Here is a 14,240-nt window from a genome sequence, read left to right as displayed (position 1 = left end):
CCTGCTCTTGTAGAGTGAGTTGTAGTCCAACAACAGCTCAGAACCCAAGTTTGACAAACACTGCCAACTTGCAGCACTCAGATTCTCTTGGCCCAGGAGTGGGGAAAGCTGTATACCCCAACTGTAGCTGGAAGGCCAGGAATTATCCATCCCTGTCCTAAACCCCGGTCAGTCTTTTGCCACCACTTTATCCTTTTCCACACTATACCCCAGGCCCCTACCCACCCCACTCCTGGTGCTTATATAGGCTCTCTCCTGTCCCCTAGACCATGCTTTCCCACCTCATCACCTCACATAGTTGGGACTTGTACCAAAACATCCTTGTACCCATGGACCTCTGTTCCTCTCAGAGCTAACTTCTACCGTATAAGGTCACGCTTTCTGGTACCCTACAAAGGTACCTACTATATGCAAGTAGATCTGAGAAGTCTTATTTTTCTGTTGTATGCAAGTCTTTGAAAAGAATAGCTATCCATTTCCCAGGCAGAAAAATGAGAAGCATCCGCATGCGTCACTCCACTGCTGTTATTAATCATGTCACAAACGGCGGCTGATGCTCTCCTCCCACTGACTGTGGAAGCTGCTCACTGTATGATGAATGTGGGTGTGCCTGGCTGTGTTTTGCTGCTGGCATTTGACAGCCGTTTTCTGCTATTATACTGCAAAACTTTTAACAGCAAAGACCTTTAAAAAAATCAACTTGGTTGTCATTTCTCCCTCTTGTATCCCGCCCCCCACTGTTTTGAATGGAACGTTTGGAACAGCGTGTTTCAGGCCCTCTGTGTGCCTGCCCTTTATTCCAGGGAGGCAAATTGCAACAAACCAGGCTGCCATGCTTTTGATGGAGAAGCAGCCATCAAACTGTAATCGGAAGTGGTCTTGGTGGCCCTCGGCACACACATCTACCCTCTTCACACATAAACGGAGATACATGTGCCTGTTGTTGTATATGATCGGAAGAGCCCCGCAGGATCAGGCCCAAGGCTCATCTAGTCTAGTGTGCCGTTCTCACAGGTGGGAAGCCGACAAACACAACCCTCCCCACCTCCAATTCCCAACAATTGGCACTTATTTGCTCTCAATGACACCAGAAGCAAAACACAGTCGTCCTGTCAAAGAGCGAGCCAGCAGTAAATCACACCGTTCAAGTTGGTGTTAACCCTTTATTAGTAAAACTGATCTTCACAGACTTGGCTGAGCATCAGGCCTAACGAACCCAACAGCTCACCCCCGGTAGGCCTTGCCCCATGGATCAGTTGCCAAGACCGAAGGCCCACACCTCCCCACAGCCACCCTCAGTCCCCTTCTCTCCAGGGCTTTCCCCAAGCAATCGGAGATTGCACCTATGTGAAGCCAACCTCTCCTCTGCCCTTTTCATGCCTCTTCTGGTTCTGGGAGACCAGCTGGGAGGGTTGCTTGTTGCAGCAGGAAGGGGAGACACCTGTGAATCTTCCCCAGCCTGACATCTTGGCGTCCCTCCTCTCCTGCTCCAGCTTTTGCCTCTTGATTCTGGACTTCTGTCTGCCACAGATTCTCCCAGCTTACTAAGCCCCGTTACCTCTTCAGCTTCCGACACCATCTTTCCCCCATCTTCTCCCTCTGCATCGTTGTCCCACCATCACTCCCCAGGCACTCAGCCTTCCTCCTTGGGGGTTCCCCAGCTAGTTCTCCCACCATTCCTCTGCATCCAACCAATCCAGGAGACATGCTATCTAGTAGTCTACCACTGATCTCTCCTCCAAACAAGACCCACTGAGTTTGAATGCTGATGCCACCAAAAATTCTAGTTTCACCGAAGCATCCCCACTACTTTGTAGAGATGGAAAGAAATGACAGCCAGGAATCCGTACTGTAAGACTGTCCAGATCTGGCCTGCTGTAGCTGAGCAGATCCCAGAGACCTCTTCCCCCCACAGCTGGACCCACATGCTTGCTGCTGACATTATAGGAGCCATGCTGTCCTTTTGCAGCTGGCCGTCTCCATAACATATCTAACAATATCTAACAAGCCGGTTAATTAAGAAGGGTTTGGTGTTTAAAATAGAGCCTTTTATTCTTGCAATATACAGGTTTTCCTTCATAAAACTTTACATAGAATGTTTAACTTCTGTTTTTAAAAAAGGAATTTGTAACACATAATCCAACATGAAGTTAAAAGCCTTAAAAGTTCTGAGAAAGGTTAGTGGCCTTCTGTGATTGAAATCCAGTTGCTTTTAAAGGGGATGTCTGTGGCCCTGATCCAGCCAAGGTTAGTCGTGGCAAGCCTCTCTGTGTCTACTCAAAAGTAAAACCCATTGAATTGGGGGGGGGCCTTACACCTGGAGAAGCGGTTATAGGATTATAGCCTAAATATTAAAGCAATGAGGATTCATTTAGTTTCAATGGGTCCATTACAAACTATCTTGATCTGCATCGAAGGACCTATTTATAATTTGTAGCTTGGTTTGCTTCTGTGGCTGACATGGGCTGGTCTAGTGGATTTTTATTCCAAAATATATGCTACTCATTTCAGTGGTACTTCCTCTGGAGTAAGTAGAGAGAAGATGGCAGCCACATCCTGCAAGGAATTTCTACAGAAGCAATTTCTACCCTGCATCCAAGAAGATTCCCTCATGACACACGCGTACAGGTGTTGTTTATGTACACATTGTTTTAATTCATTTTTAAATTTTGCTTTGTTTTTGTTTTGATGAAGTCGACATCCAAGATATCACCTGGAGGGCGACAGGTTAGCCAGCCCTGGAGTAGACAACCTTGGGCTTGAGGACATAGTCTGACCTGGAATAAGGCAGTTTCTTTTGCTCCATGCAAGGTCATAGCTATTTATTGTCGTGGCCGGTTGGCTACGCAGAGTTTTGACTTGCCTTGGATGTAGGACTGCTAGTGTGTTCGCTCAAGAGAACTGCTCCATGTCGTGCCATCAGAATAAGCCAGTCCAACTTGCACATTGATGAGATATAAACAAAAGGCAATTCGGTCCTTGTTCATGCGTGTCACTGGTATGTGCTGCCAACTAAAAACTGCTACCATCTTTGCTCTCTTAGCGCACAGCCCATCCAACTCTTGTATCAATAAAAGGGGGGGCCTCAGGCTCTCTTCAAGAGGTAAGGCAGGGAGGAGGAACCAAGAGAACTTCAGGTCTCGTTGGACTCACATCAGCCCCCAACAAGCATGGCCCAACGGTCGGGGATCATGGGAGTTGTAGTCCAGCAAGTCCAACAGTATGCATTCTTCTTTCAGATGAGTTTTCGCTTGCACACGCAAAGTTAATGCAGAACTAGTCAACCTACTGCCTCAAACTCTGGTGGTCACTCTGAGTAAGAGTTCTTCGAGTGACCTTCCTGCTGCAGACCAAAGTGCTGCTAAAGGCACAAGAGTGAAGGCCATTAAAATGGAAAAGAAGTTGGCAACTTCGCAGAGAAACCCAAGGGGTTAGAATTCAACTATATACATACAGAGAAAGAACCTTCTCTGGGTGCAAATGCTATAGGCAAGTCACAGGGAGCCACCGCTGGGTAAGGGATAATATAAGCAAAAAAATTCAATTCCTACTTTGTTTGCCATTTCTGAATGCACACAAAAAATTATCGCCTCTAACCCGCTTAATGTGGCTTTTCGGTTCTTGTACAGTTTCCTTCCATCAACTCTGGAGCATCTGAATTGTGTCCTAATGTTGGGCAACCCCCAGAGTTTTGGTGCTTTTAACAGTTGTACTAAAGCAAACAAGCAAAAATCCTGTTTGCAGATCCTGACATGCAGAAAGTAATAGGGAGGGCTTCACCTGTTGCATGTCTGCCTGCCGTGTACCTGTTGAAAGACTGAGGAGTCTTACAAGATAAAAGGGGGTTAATCCTAGTCCCTCTTTGACCAGAGGAACGGCTACCATGCCCCCCCGAGTCTCATTAAAAGAGCGCAGCAAAATATTTCTCCCCATTTATTCACCACTATCCAAAGCTTCTGCTTTGTGTGTGTCTAATAAGAAATAACTCAACTAACTCGTTATTTAGGCCAAGGAGTTCCATGAATACCTTTCCCCCATAATTGTACAGGTCCATTTTCTCTTGCAGATAATTTTCGAAGGCACAACGTGCAGCTTTGCCATTCTTGCATAAAATCATTTCAAGTTCTGAGCTGCCCTGGTATGAAAATGGTTGCCAGCTGCCTGGGAGTCAATTCTGTCGGTCGTTTTTGTACATTATTTTAAAAGCCAACACCATGTTATTTTGACGTTGCTAGTCAAGAGTAAGTTACAGGTTTTTTCTTCTTGCAATGTGCAGGAGATGCTGTGTTCATCTGCTGAAACTTCACGCAGCAAAACTGCCTAGAAACAGTGATCTGTTTGCCTTCTTGAAGAGTCGGCGTATTCCAATTCTGTCTGCTTTATAGGCCTATTTTGCCGTGATCCAAGGACTTCCCAGCACAGAAGAAAACAAAACTAACATTCAGTGGAGGAAAGGGAGATTCATTCTGAGCAAGGCTTCACTGTCTTATCAAAAAGACCAGCTCCGTGGCTGAATAGTCAACATTACTGTGGCAACTTGACCAGCTGGCTTTTTGGCAATCACTAAAAAGGTGTGTGTAGGTAGGTAGGTAGGTAGGGAAGAGGGAAGGGGGAAAGGAAAGGTGGGTGGCGCTGTGGGTTAAACCACAGAGCCTAGAACTTGCCGATCAGAAGGTCAGTGGTTCGGATCCCCGCGACGGGGTGAGCTCCCGTTGCTCAGTCCCTGCTCCTGCCAACCTAGCAGCTTAAAAGCACATCAAAGTGCAAGTAGATAAATAGGTACCGCTCCAGCGGGAAGGTAAACGGTGTTTCCGTGCGTTGCTCTGGGTCGCCAGAAGCGGCTTAGTCATTCTGGCCACATGACCCGGAAGCTGTACGCCGGCTCCCTCGGCCAATAAAGCGAGAGGAGTGCGGCAACCCCAGAATTGGTCACGACTGGACCTAATGGTCAGGGGTCCCTTTACCTTTATTTATCAGAAGAGATAAATTATTTATCTTCCATGATGCTGTCACTCCCATTTCAATTTATTACCTACTCACCATTTTGTTTTTACGGGTAGGAGAAGTACCGACTGAAAACTATGGGGAAGTAACAGACTTTTTGGGAAGCTCTCAATCTTGCACCTAGAAGGGAGCCCACCACAGCACCCTGTAACTTCTCCCCACTCCTTAAAAGCTGTATGTAGGGGAAAGTATTGGTTTCCCCAGCTTTGTGACATCAGCAGCCTTTGTGACATCATCCTCTAGGCGAATCCCAGAGCAAATTTTGAGCAGCCAGTGTCACTAATGGAAAAGGCAATGAGGAGTCAGACATGAGTGAGAGTTGGCATGGTGGCTGCTGATGTCACAAAGGCACTGCTTTCCCCTTCACAAACAAGACTACTCAGCTGAAGAGGACTGCAAGGAAGAGGAGGAGGCAGCAGCTGAGGCCTGAGGTAAGGGTACAGGTGAGGGAGCAACCATGCCAGGGAACAAAATCAGGAAATCATGTCCATTCCCGTCGTACTGTAGCTGCTGCACTGAGAAGCAACTGAACGTGAGCTCGTTCACTCCTGCAACGAGCACACATGGGGAAGGGACTTTCCAGGGTGGCCCCTGAGGAAGGCCAGGATCACACAATTGTACAAAAGATGCTCCCGTTGTTATGGCAGCCCCCATCCACTCTTGCTGCTATCCTGGCGGTCATGTTTGAGACTTTCTGACTATTCCCAGATGTTGATACGCCTCTGGAAGCTCCTTCAATGTGAGGCCGCGCCGGGGGGTTCTCCAGGGTCCAGGCAACGTCCGACCTGGAAGGACAGGAAGACATAACAATGCATTCGTCAGATACCTAGTCTGAATCAACGCCGCCTTACACACGGAAAAATACGGTATGCTTAATGTAGAGGGCATCAGCTGTATGGAATAAGGGTCCTCATATTGTCAAGTCCCCAAAGGGCTACTTGGCTTACCTTTTCTTGAATGCCAGGAGCTTGTTGCTTTGAACGACACAGGCTTCTGTGTCGGAGGCCTGCTGCAATATGCTCTTTTTGGACTTCCCTTGGAAAATCACATTGTCTTGCACCAAGGCCTTGGTCTGGTCAAGCATCTCAATCGCATAACCTCGAAAGGAATGGATTCTGTTCTTGGTTACCTGGAAGGAAAAGAGGAGAACACAATTATTGGTAACATAGCACTCCATTAGCAAAATTAGATGATTCATCATTCTGGAAGAGAAAGGGCGAGTTGGTTTTCCAGAAGCAGGTGATTTAAAAAAGAAGAACCCAAGACAGCTTGATAGAGACCTGTGAGCTTCTGAACACCATGGAAATTTGGTGCCAGTTGAACTTCAAGAGAGAAAAAAAGTCTAAAGCAGGCATAGGGAAACTCAGCCCTCCAGATGTTTTGAGACTACAGTTCCCATCATCCCTGACCACTGGTCCTGTTAGCTAGGGATGATGGGAGTTGTAGTCCCAAAACATCTGAAGGGCCAAGTTTGCCTATGCCTGGTCTAAAGGAAGACTGTTCTCTGCGAAGAGGAACTGATGGTTATGTCGCTCTGAGGAATAAGGGTCTCCTTGCCACTGGCACCCTTAACAAAAGTTCCCAGGATTCTGCTGTAGAAGCCATGTCTGCTTAAAGTGGTATTATGGTGCTTGGGGGAAGTTATGGAATTGGGATTTAAAATTCATGGCATGTTATATGTTGAACAAAAATTATATGAAAATGATGTACCGATGGTATTTAACTCCTAGTAAATTAGCAAAATTGCATAAAACAGGCTCAAATGTATGCTGGAAATGTAAGGAAAAAGAAGGCGCCTTTTATCAAATGTGGTGGAATTGTAAGGTAGTAAAAGGATTTTGGGAATTGATATATTATGAGTTGAAAAAAATCTTTAAAACAACCTTTGTTAAAAAACCTGAAGCCTTCCTTTTAGGAATTCTAGGTGCCGAAATCCCAAAGGAGAAGAAAAGACTATTTATGTATGCGACCACGGCTGCACGGATGTTACTGGCCCAGAGATGGTAAGAAGATAAAGTCCCAACCAGAGAAGAACGGCAGATGGAGTTAATGGACTATGCTGAAAGGGCTAAAATGATCGAAAGAGTTAGAAATCAGGAAGACTAAAATTTTAATAAGGAATGGGGAAAATTTATAACTTATCTTAAAGACCACTGCAAACAGTTAAAATAGTTAGGACTGGAATATCACTTGTAGTTTAAGATTGAATTCTGGACACAATGGAAGAGGCAAAGGGTTTGGATTAACATAAAAGATGCGGGAGGGAAGGATTAATAACAGGACCCATAAATGGGAGGATGGAAGTCAAGGAGATTCCTAGGAATCTTCTTTCTATTATTTGATTTATCTTTGATATATCTCTGTAAAATTTTAACTTGAGAAACCAAATAAATAAATTTGTAGAAGAGGAGGAAGAAGAACTAGAAGAGGTATTATGGTACAGTGGTGCCTCGCAAGACGAAAAGAATCCGTTCTATGATTCTCTTCATCTAGCGGTTTTTTCGTCTTGCGAAGCAAGCCCATTGACGGATTAGCGGATTAGCGCCTTTTAGCGGCTTATCTGCTGATCGGATCGGCTGATAAGCAGTTTAGCGGCTTAGAAAAAGGGGGGAGGGGGAAAAACTAGCAGGAACTCGCAAGACTTTGTCGTCTTGCGAAGCAAGCCCATAGGAAATTCGTTTTGCGAAGCACCTCCAAAACGGAAAACTCTTTCGTCTAGCGGGTTTTCCGTCTTGCGAGGCATTCGTCTTGCGGGGCACCACTGTACTTTGCATGTATTGTGCAAATGCAGCTCTAGAACGCCGTAGCACCACGTTACACCTAAAATGCTATGACTCGAACCGCCGACCTTCTGATCGGCAAGTCCTAGGCTCTGTGGTTTAACCCACAGCGCCACTTGCATCCTACAAGGTTGTCTAAGATTAAATAAATCAAGTAAATAAATAAAACTACTTAACTAAAAGTAGAAATAACCAGAATATTTCTCTGTGTTGGGGTTACTTAGATGATGTGCGACGCAACCGGCAACCCGAAATTGCAAGACTTCAACTCCAAAGGAGAAGCTCAGCAAAGAGCAGTTAAAAGAGCTGAACATAGCAGACCTAGTAAAAGAGGCAGAAATCTTTTACCCTACAATTAAAAAAAAGGCTCGGCTCATCTCTCTTGCTCACTCATGCACCTCTTGTACCACAGAGCAGTCATTTAGTACCTTTCGGAGGGTCTGACAGGGGAGGGTCTCAATGGACTCTGCTTACTGAGAGTGCACAGAAAAAACTGCATTGGAAAAAGGAGCTATTCGAGAAGGAAGTGCTGAAAGGTTTTCAGCAAATCCAAGAAAACCTGTTTTAATTTAGTTGTGGTTTTTTTCCAATAGAATGAAAAAAAAGTGTGTTCTTTGTAAATTGGCAAAATATACTCAGTAACCGCAGGAAAGATACTCCCTGATGGTGTTTGTCTTTTTTAAACTTCCAACTTTTCAAATGACTGAAGATTTGACAGATTTTTCGGAGCACTTGGGGTTCAAAAGAAAGTAATTTAAAACAACTGTTGTTGAGACATTTCATTCCGAATCTGAGCCAGACAGAAGATGCGGTCAGGTGGGTGTCCTGTCCACCCACCCCCACAACAAAAATTCTGGTTATGCCCATGTCCAAGAGGGAATTGGAAAGGCCAACAGCAGTTCTGTGGGAAACTGTGTAAAATTACCAGCCGCCGGTGGTGCAACACACACACAAATTCCACTATACGGCGATACTGAAATCGACAAGAACTGAGAAAGAAATGGGAGCATTTCCTGGAGGCTGGTACACAAATTAAGACACAATTTACTTTAAAAAATATCTACTGCAGAACTTGCATGTTTGTGTGTGTGTTTTGCTGGGGTGTTAAGGGCTCTCGTGTCAGTGAATGGATCTGTAGATCCTCATCTTCTCCCATTTGTTTATTTCTTTCGCCTCCTTCACACCTGTCATTTTCTGGGACCACATTCAACATTATATTTCTCTCCACAGGAGCAGCTTTCCACCCTGCTTCTCTGAGGACTGTTCCAACCTGTTTACCTGCTCTTCTACTTCTCTTGGGGTAGGCAATGGATTCTTGCCAGAACGCAAATGAGAAAACAGAGGCAGAGGCAACAAACAACCCTTAGGCTTCCTATTAAAATGTGCTTACTTATCAATATAGAGGTGTGTGGGCACTTTGCACCCCTCCCCATTTTTGCAATTGTTATTTTTTAATTGAGCGATGTGGGATTTTTTTTTTGAATTTTGTTGTTGTTTGGTTGCAGCTCGTTTGTCTGTTTTATTTCTTTGGGAACGTGTGTGTAGGTGTTTTGATTCCTTTTGGGGGCAGGGTGGTGGTGGTTCTGAGCATCGCGTTTTTCTTCCTTCCTTTGAAATAGGTATTCTGCGGTGTTCACAGAAGTTTCTTAGCTCTCCAAGTGTGCTCCTGGAACCAAGTATCTACAATACTGTCTTATTTATTTTATAGTACAGTACATTGATTTTTAGGGACGCGGGTGGCGCTGTGGGTTAAACCACAGAGCCTAGGACTTGCCGATCAGAAGGTATGCGGTTCGAATCCCCGCAGCAGGGTGAGCTCCCGTTGCTCGGTCCCTACTCCTGCCAACCTAGCAGTTCAAAAGCACGTCAAAGTGCAAGTAAATCAATAGGTACCGCTCCGGCGGGAAGGTAAACGGAGTTTCCGTGTGCTGCTCTGGTTTCGCCAGAAGCGGCTTAGGCATGCTGGCCACATGACCTGGAAGCTGCACGCCGGCTCCCTTGACCAATAAAGCGAGATGAGCGCCGCAACCCCAGAGTCGGTCACGACCGGACCTAATGGTCAGGGGTCCCTTTACCTTTACATTGATTATTGCTTTCATTTTATGGGTCAATGGTCTCGTTAAATAGTAAAATTCATGTTAAATTGCTGTTTTCGGGGTTGTTTTTAAAAGTCGCAAAGGGATTAATCCATTTTGCATTACTTTCTAAGGGAAAGTGCGCCTTGGTTTAAGAACGCTTTGATTTTGGAACAAACTTCCAGAATGGATTGTTTGAGAACCAAGGAACCACTGTGTGTGTGTGTGTGTGTGTGTGTGTAAGAGAGAGAGAGAGAGAGAGAGAGAGAGAGAGAGAGAGAGAGAGAGAGAGATATGGGTAAGGTAAGGACACCTGGATGGTTAAGTCCAGTCAAAGGCGACTATGGGGTTGTGGCGCTCATCTCGCTTTCAGACCAAGGGAGCTGGCATTTGTCCACAGACAGATTTCCGGATCATGTGGCCAGCATGACTAAATGCCTTCTGGCACAACAAAACACCTGACGGAAACCAGAGCGCACGGAAACGCTGTTTGCCTTCCTGCTGCAGAGGTACCTATTTATCTACTTGCACTAGTGTGCTTTTGAACTGCTAGGTTGGCAGGAGCTGGGACAGACCAATGGGAGCTCACCCCGTCGTGGGAATTCGAACTGCCGACATTCTGATCAGCAAGCCCAAGAGGTTCAGTAGTTTAGACCCACAGTGCCACCTGCCTCCCTTTATATATAAAGTGGCTACTTTATTTGGAATACTAAAACATATTTGTGTGTACACACACACACACACACACACAGACACAAAATATGTTTTAGTATTCCAATTAAAGTAGCGTGTTATGTTTAAACTCTAAACAGAAAATATTGCGCAGTCTTTTCTAGGAGAAAAAAAGAGAGCTATATTTTTTAAATGGTCAAAGAACCTGGGGCAGCTTTCACACATATAAATATCACTGCTGGAAGGAAAAAATGAGGTTAACTTGTGCATGCAACCCTTCTTGGAGGGCTGGTGAAATATAAATAATCATAATGAGTCATCTAAATAACCACAAATCATCATAATGATTATTTACGACTATTTAGATGACTCTTGGGTCCCTTCCAACTCTGTAATTCTATGGAAGGCCACCTGCCAGGGAGTCGTCAGCTACAATTCCTGCACCGCAGGGGGCTAGACTGGATGATCACTGGGGTGCCTTCCATCTCCACAATTCCCAGGTAACAAGCAAGCTTGTTCTCTTTTTATTTCGCCACGCACCTTCATATCGGCTGCCTGCAGCAGCTTGAGGCCACAGCCCTGGTTGCCCAAAATGTCATTCTCGGTGACGATTCCGTCGCCCTTGGAGGCCACCCCGTGGCTGCTGTTGTCATAAATGCCGTTCCCACGAAGCTCCACCCGACACTCTGCTTCTACCACGACTCCCCCCAGGCTATTGCAAGAGATGCTGTTGTTTGCGATTCTCGTCAGCTGCGAGCTTTGGAAGACGGAGACCCCGCAGTCGTGGTTGGCGTGGATGGCGTTTCCGACGATGTTCAGGGCTTCGCTGCTCTTGATGTACAAGCCAGCAGCTACGAGAGGAGGAAAAGCACCCCGGAATCAATAACCTATCTTAACCAACAACCACCACCTGGGACAACAAGGGACAGAAACCCGGAAATGCACCTACACTGAAGTCAAACGATTAAGATGCTGCAATGTTAATACAGTAGTACCTTGGGTTACAGACGCTTCAGGTTACAGACTCCGCTAAGCCAGAAATAGTGCTTCAGGTTAAGAACTTTGCTTCAGGATGAGAACAGAAATCGTGCTCCGGCGGCGTGGCAGCAGCAGGAGGCCCCATTAGCTGAAGTGGTGCTTCAGGTTAAGAACAGTTTCAGGTTAAGAACGGACCTCTGGAATGAATTAAGTACTTAACCCGAGGTACCACTGTATCTGCATTAAAAACAACAAATTGCCTCCAGTTAAACAGACCCCAGCTATATAGCTAAGATGATTTTAAGGAAGGTGTCATATTTTATTATGCCAACTGGCGGGGCTTTTTTCAGCCAGAACTCACTGGAACTGAGCTCTAGCACATCTTTGCTGAGTTCCGGCACCACTTTAGAGTGTTCTGGCATGGCAGCTCAGCGTCACGTCAGTCCAGGTTGCAGGCGGTACGGTGACTGGTGCCACGCAGTGGATCGTGGCACCATAAGTCACCAAAACCGGTGGTGGGGCAAGCGTGGCGTTTCTGCAGGAGCTTCCCAGTATACCTGAAGGAACGTCTCCACCCCCATTGTTCTGCCCGGACACTGAGGTCCAACTCCGAGGGCCTTCTGGCAGTTCCCTCACTGCGAGAAGTGAAGCTACAGGGAACCAGGCAGAGGGCCTTCTCGGTAGTGGCGCCCGCCCTGTGGAACACTCTCCTGTCAGATGTCAAGGAAATAAACAACTATCTGACTTTTAGAAGACATCTGAAGTTTTTAATGTTTGAAGTTTTATTGTGTTTTTAATATTCTGTTCTGAACCACCTGGAGTGGCTAGGGAGACCCAGCCAGATGGGCGGGGTATAAGTACTAAATAATAATAATAATAATAATAATAATAATAATTTATTTATTTATTTCCCTGAAGGAATTCTCAGAAGCTTCTTTGGAGCCTCTTTGGCCTTCCCCATGGACAAGGCTGGCTACACAATGTTCCCGGCCAGCACTCACCTCCATTGTGGTTGATGTTGTTCGACTCCACGAGAGCCACGCTGATTGGCCTCCGGATAACCACGCGCTCATCCTCACTCTCCAGGTCATTCTCCCAGTTGGCAGCTTCTCCTTCGTCATTGAAGTTCTCATTGCCCCCTTGGTTGGCGAGGTAGTCATTAGCATCATCTTTGCGGCAAAACACCGCAATCCCATAGATGCTGTTGTGACCGATTTGGTTGTTTGCGATGTGCGGGAGGCTGGAGGACATTATCCAGACGCCGCAGCCCTTGTTCCCTATGCCAAGAGAAGAGGGGGAAAGCACATTGGCCTGTCTTCCTGACGTAACATTGTGCAAGAGACTGAAGAAGCTTGGGCCGGGAGCTAACTGGGTCCTAGGTGTCCTGAACTGGTTGGAGGCTGAGGAATGGTGTGAGGCAGAATCTCCACAGACTGGGCTGAGTGTCAGGCCTAATAAGCAGGACAGCTCATTCCTGGTGGTCTTCCTCCATGAAAATCAGTTGCTGAAACAGAAAGTCCCTGCCTTCCCACAGACATCGAGTCCCTCTTCTCCAAGGCTTTCCCCAAGCAATTGGAGACTGCGTCTGTATGCAGCCAACCTTTCCTCTGCCCTTTTCATGCCTCTACTGGTTCTGGGAGACGAGAGCCAGTTGCAGCAGGAGGGGAAGACACCTGTGACTCTTCACCAACCAGACTCATCTCTGCTTCTTGGCCTACCTCCTCTCCAGCTTCCCGGACTTCCCTCTACCACAGCCTCTCCCAAGCTCACAAAGCCTTGTTTCCTCTTTGGCTTCCAACACCTCCTCTTCCCCATCTTCTCCCTTTGACTAATTGTTGTCCAGCCCCCCAACCCTGGGCTCTGAGCCCTTTTCCCTTGGATGTTCCCTAGCTGGTGCCTCCTACCATTCTTCTGAGTCCAGCCAGTCCCTGACAGGCCATCCTCCATTTTGAAACTGGATTCTAGAACAGTCTATGGAGAGCTGCTCTGCTACACTCAGCACACAAGTCCCAGGGAAACAAGGATACGGAGGGGGTAAGAACGCCACTGTCAGCAGAGGTTTACCATAAATGGTGTTTCCTTCTATGAGTCCTTTCCCACGCTCCCCGACCACCACGCCGTCTGAATAGCCACAGCAGATCAGGTTACTTCTGAGGACAGGGTCACCTCCACGGCGGATGTCCGTACCTCCCCACTGGTTTTCCCGGATGACGTTTTCTAAAGCAGTTTAAGGAAGGAAGGGTAAACAAAGGACTGCCAATCATCCAAAGGAGCACTGAAGGAATGAAGTGAAAAGACTATTTCACGTCAAGCCAGTTTCTACCTCGACTTCTGTATCAACCTGAGGCAGCCCAAGGCTGTGTCATCATCCAGCTTGTAGCTAGCCAAATGCTTGTTGTTATGAAAGGTTATTATTGTGTTTGTTATGAAGGACGAGGATGGCGCTGTGGTCTAAACCACCGAGACTCTTGGGATTGCCCATCAGTAGGTCGGCGGTTCGAATCCCCGCGATGGGGTGAGCTCCCGTTGCTCTGCCCCAGCTCCTGCCAACCTAGCAATCCAAAAGCACATCAGTGCAAGTAGATAAATAGCTACCACTGTAGCGGGAAGGTAAATGGCATTTCCATGCACTCTGGCTTCTGCCACGGTGCTCTGTTGTGCCAGAAGCAGTTTAGTCATGCTGGCCACATGACCCCAAAAAGCTGTCTGTGGACAAACGCCGGCTCCCTCG

At 46.6% G+C, this 14,240-nt stretch overlaps 1 protein-coding gene across 1 annotated transcript in view; it reads right to left on the bottom strand.

Annotated features, from left to right (window-relative positions):
• Window positions 1-2,026: 2,026 nt before the first annotated feature.
• FBXO10 (F-box protein 10) overlaps window positions 2,027-14,240 on the bottom strand; it is a 38,828-nt gene continuing 26,614 nt past the window's right edge. The window contains exons 7-11 of the mRNA XM_082204673.1: window positions 13,574-13,726; window positions 12,511-12,786; window positions 11,072-11,382; window positions 5,952-6,133; window positions 2,027-5,789 (exon numbers count right to left, since the gene is read on the bottom strand). Coding sequence (XP_082060799.1) covers window positions 5,612-5,789; window positions 5,952-6,133; window positions 11,072-11,382; window positions 12,511-12,786; window positions 13,574-13,726 — 1,100 coding nt within the window. The 3' untranslated portion in view covers window positions 2,027-5,611. The remainder of the gene's footprint in view (window positions 5,790-5,951; window positions 6,134-11,071; window positions 11,383-12,510; window positions 12,787-13,573; window positions 13,727-14,240) is intronic.

This window comes from Podarcis vaucheri (genome assembly GCF_965113315.1).
Source record: "Podarcis vaucheri genome assembly, chromosome: 17".
In the NCBI taxonomy this organism is placed as follows: domain Eukaryota; kingdom Metazoa; phylum Chordata; class Lepidosauria; order Squamata; family Lacertidae; genus Podarcis; species Podarcis vaucheri.
The sequence above is the reverse complement of the archived record's forward strand: the minus strand, read 5'-3'. Positions and strand labels throughout refer to the sequence as shown.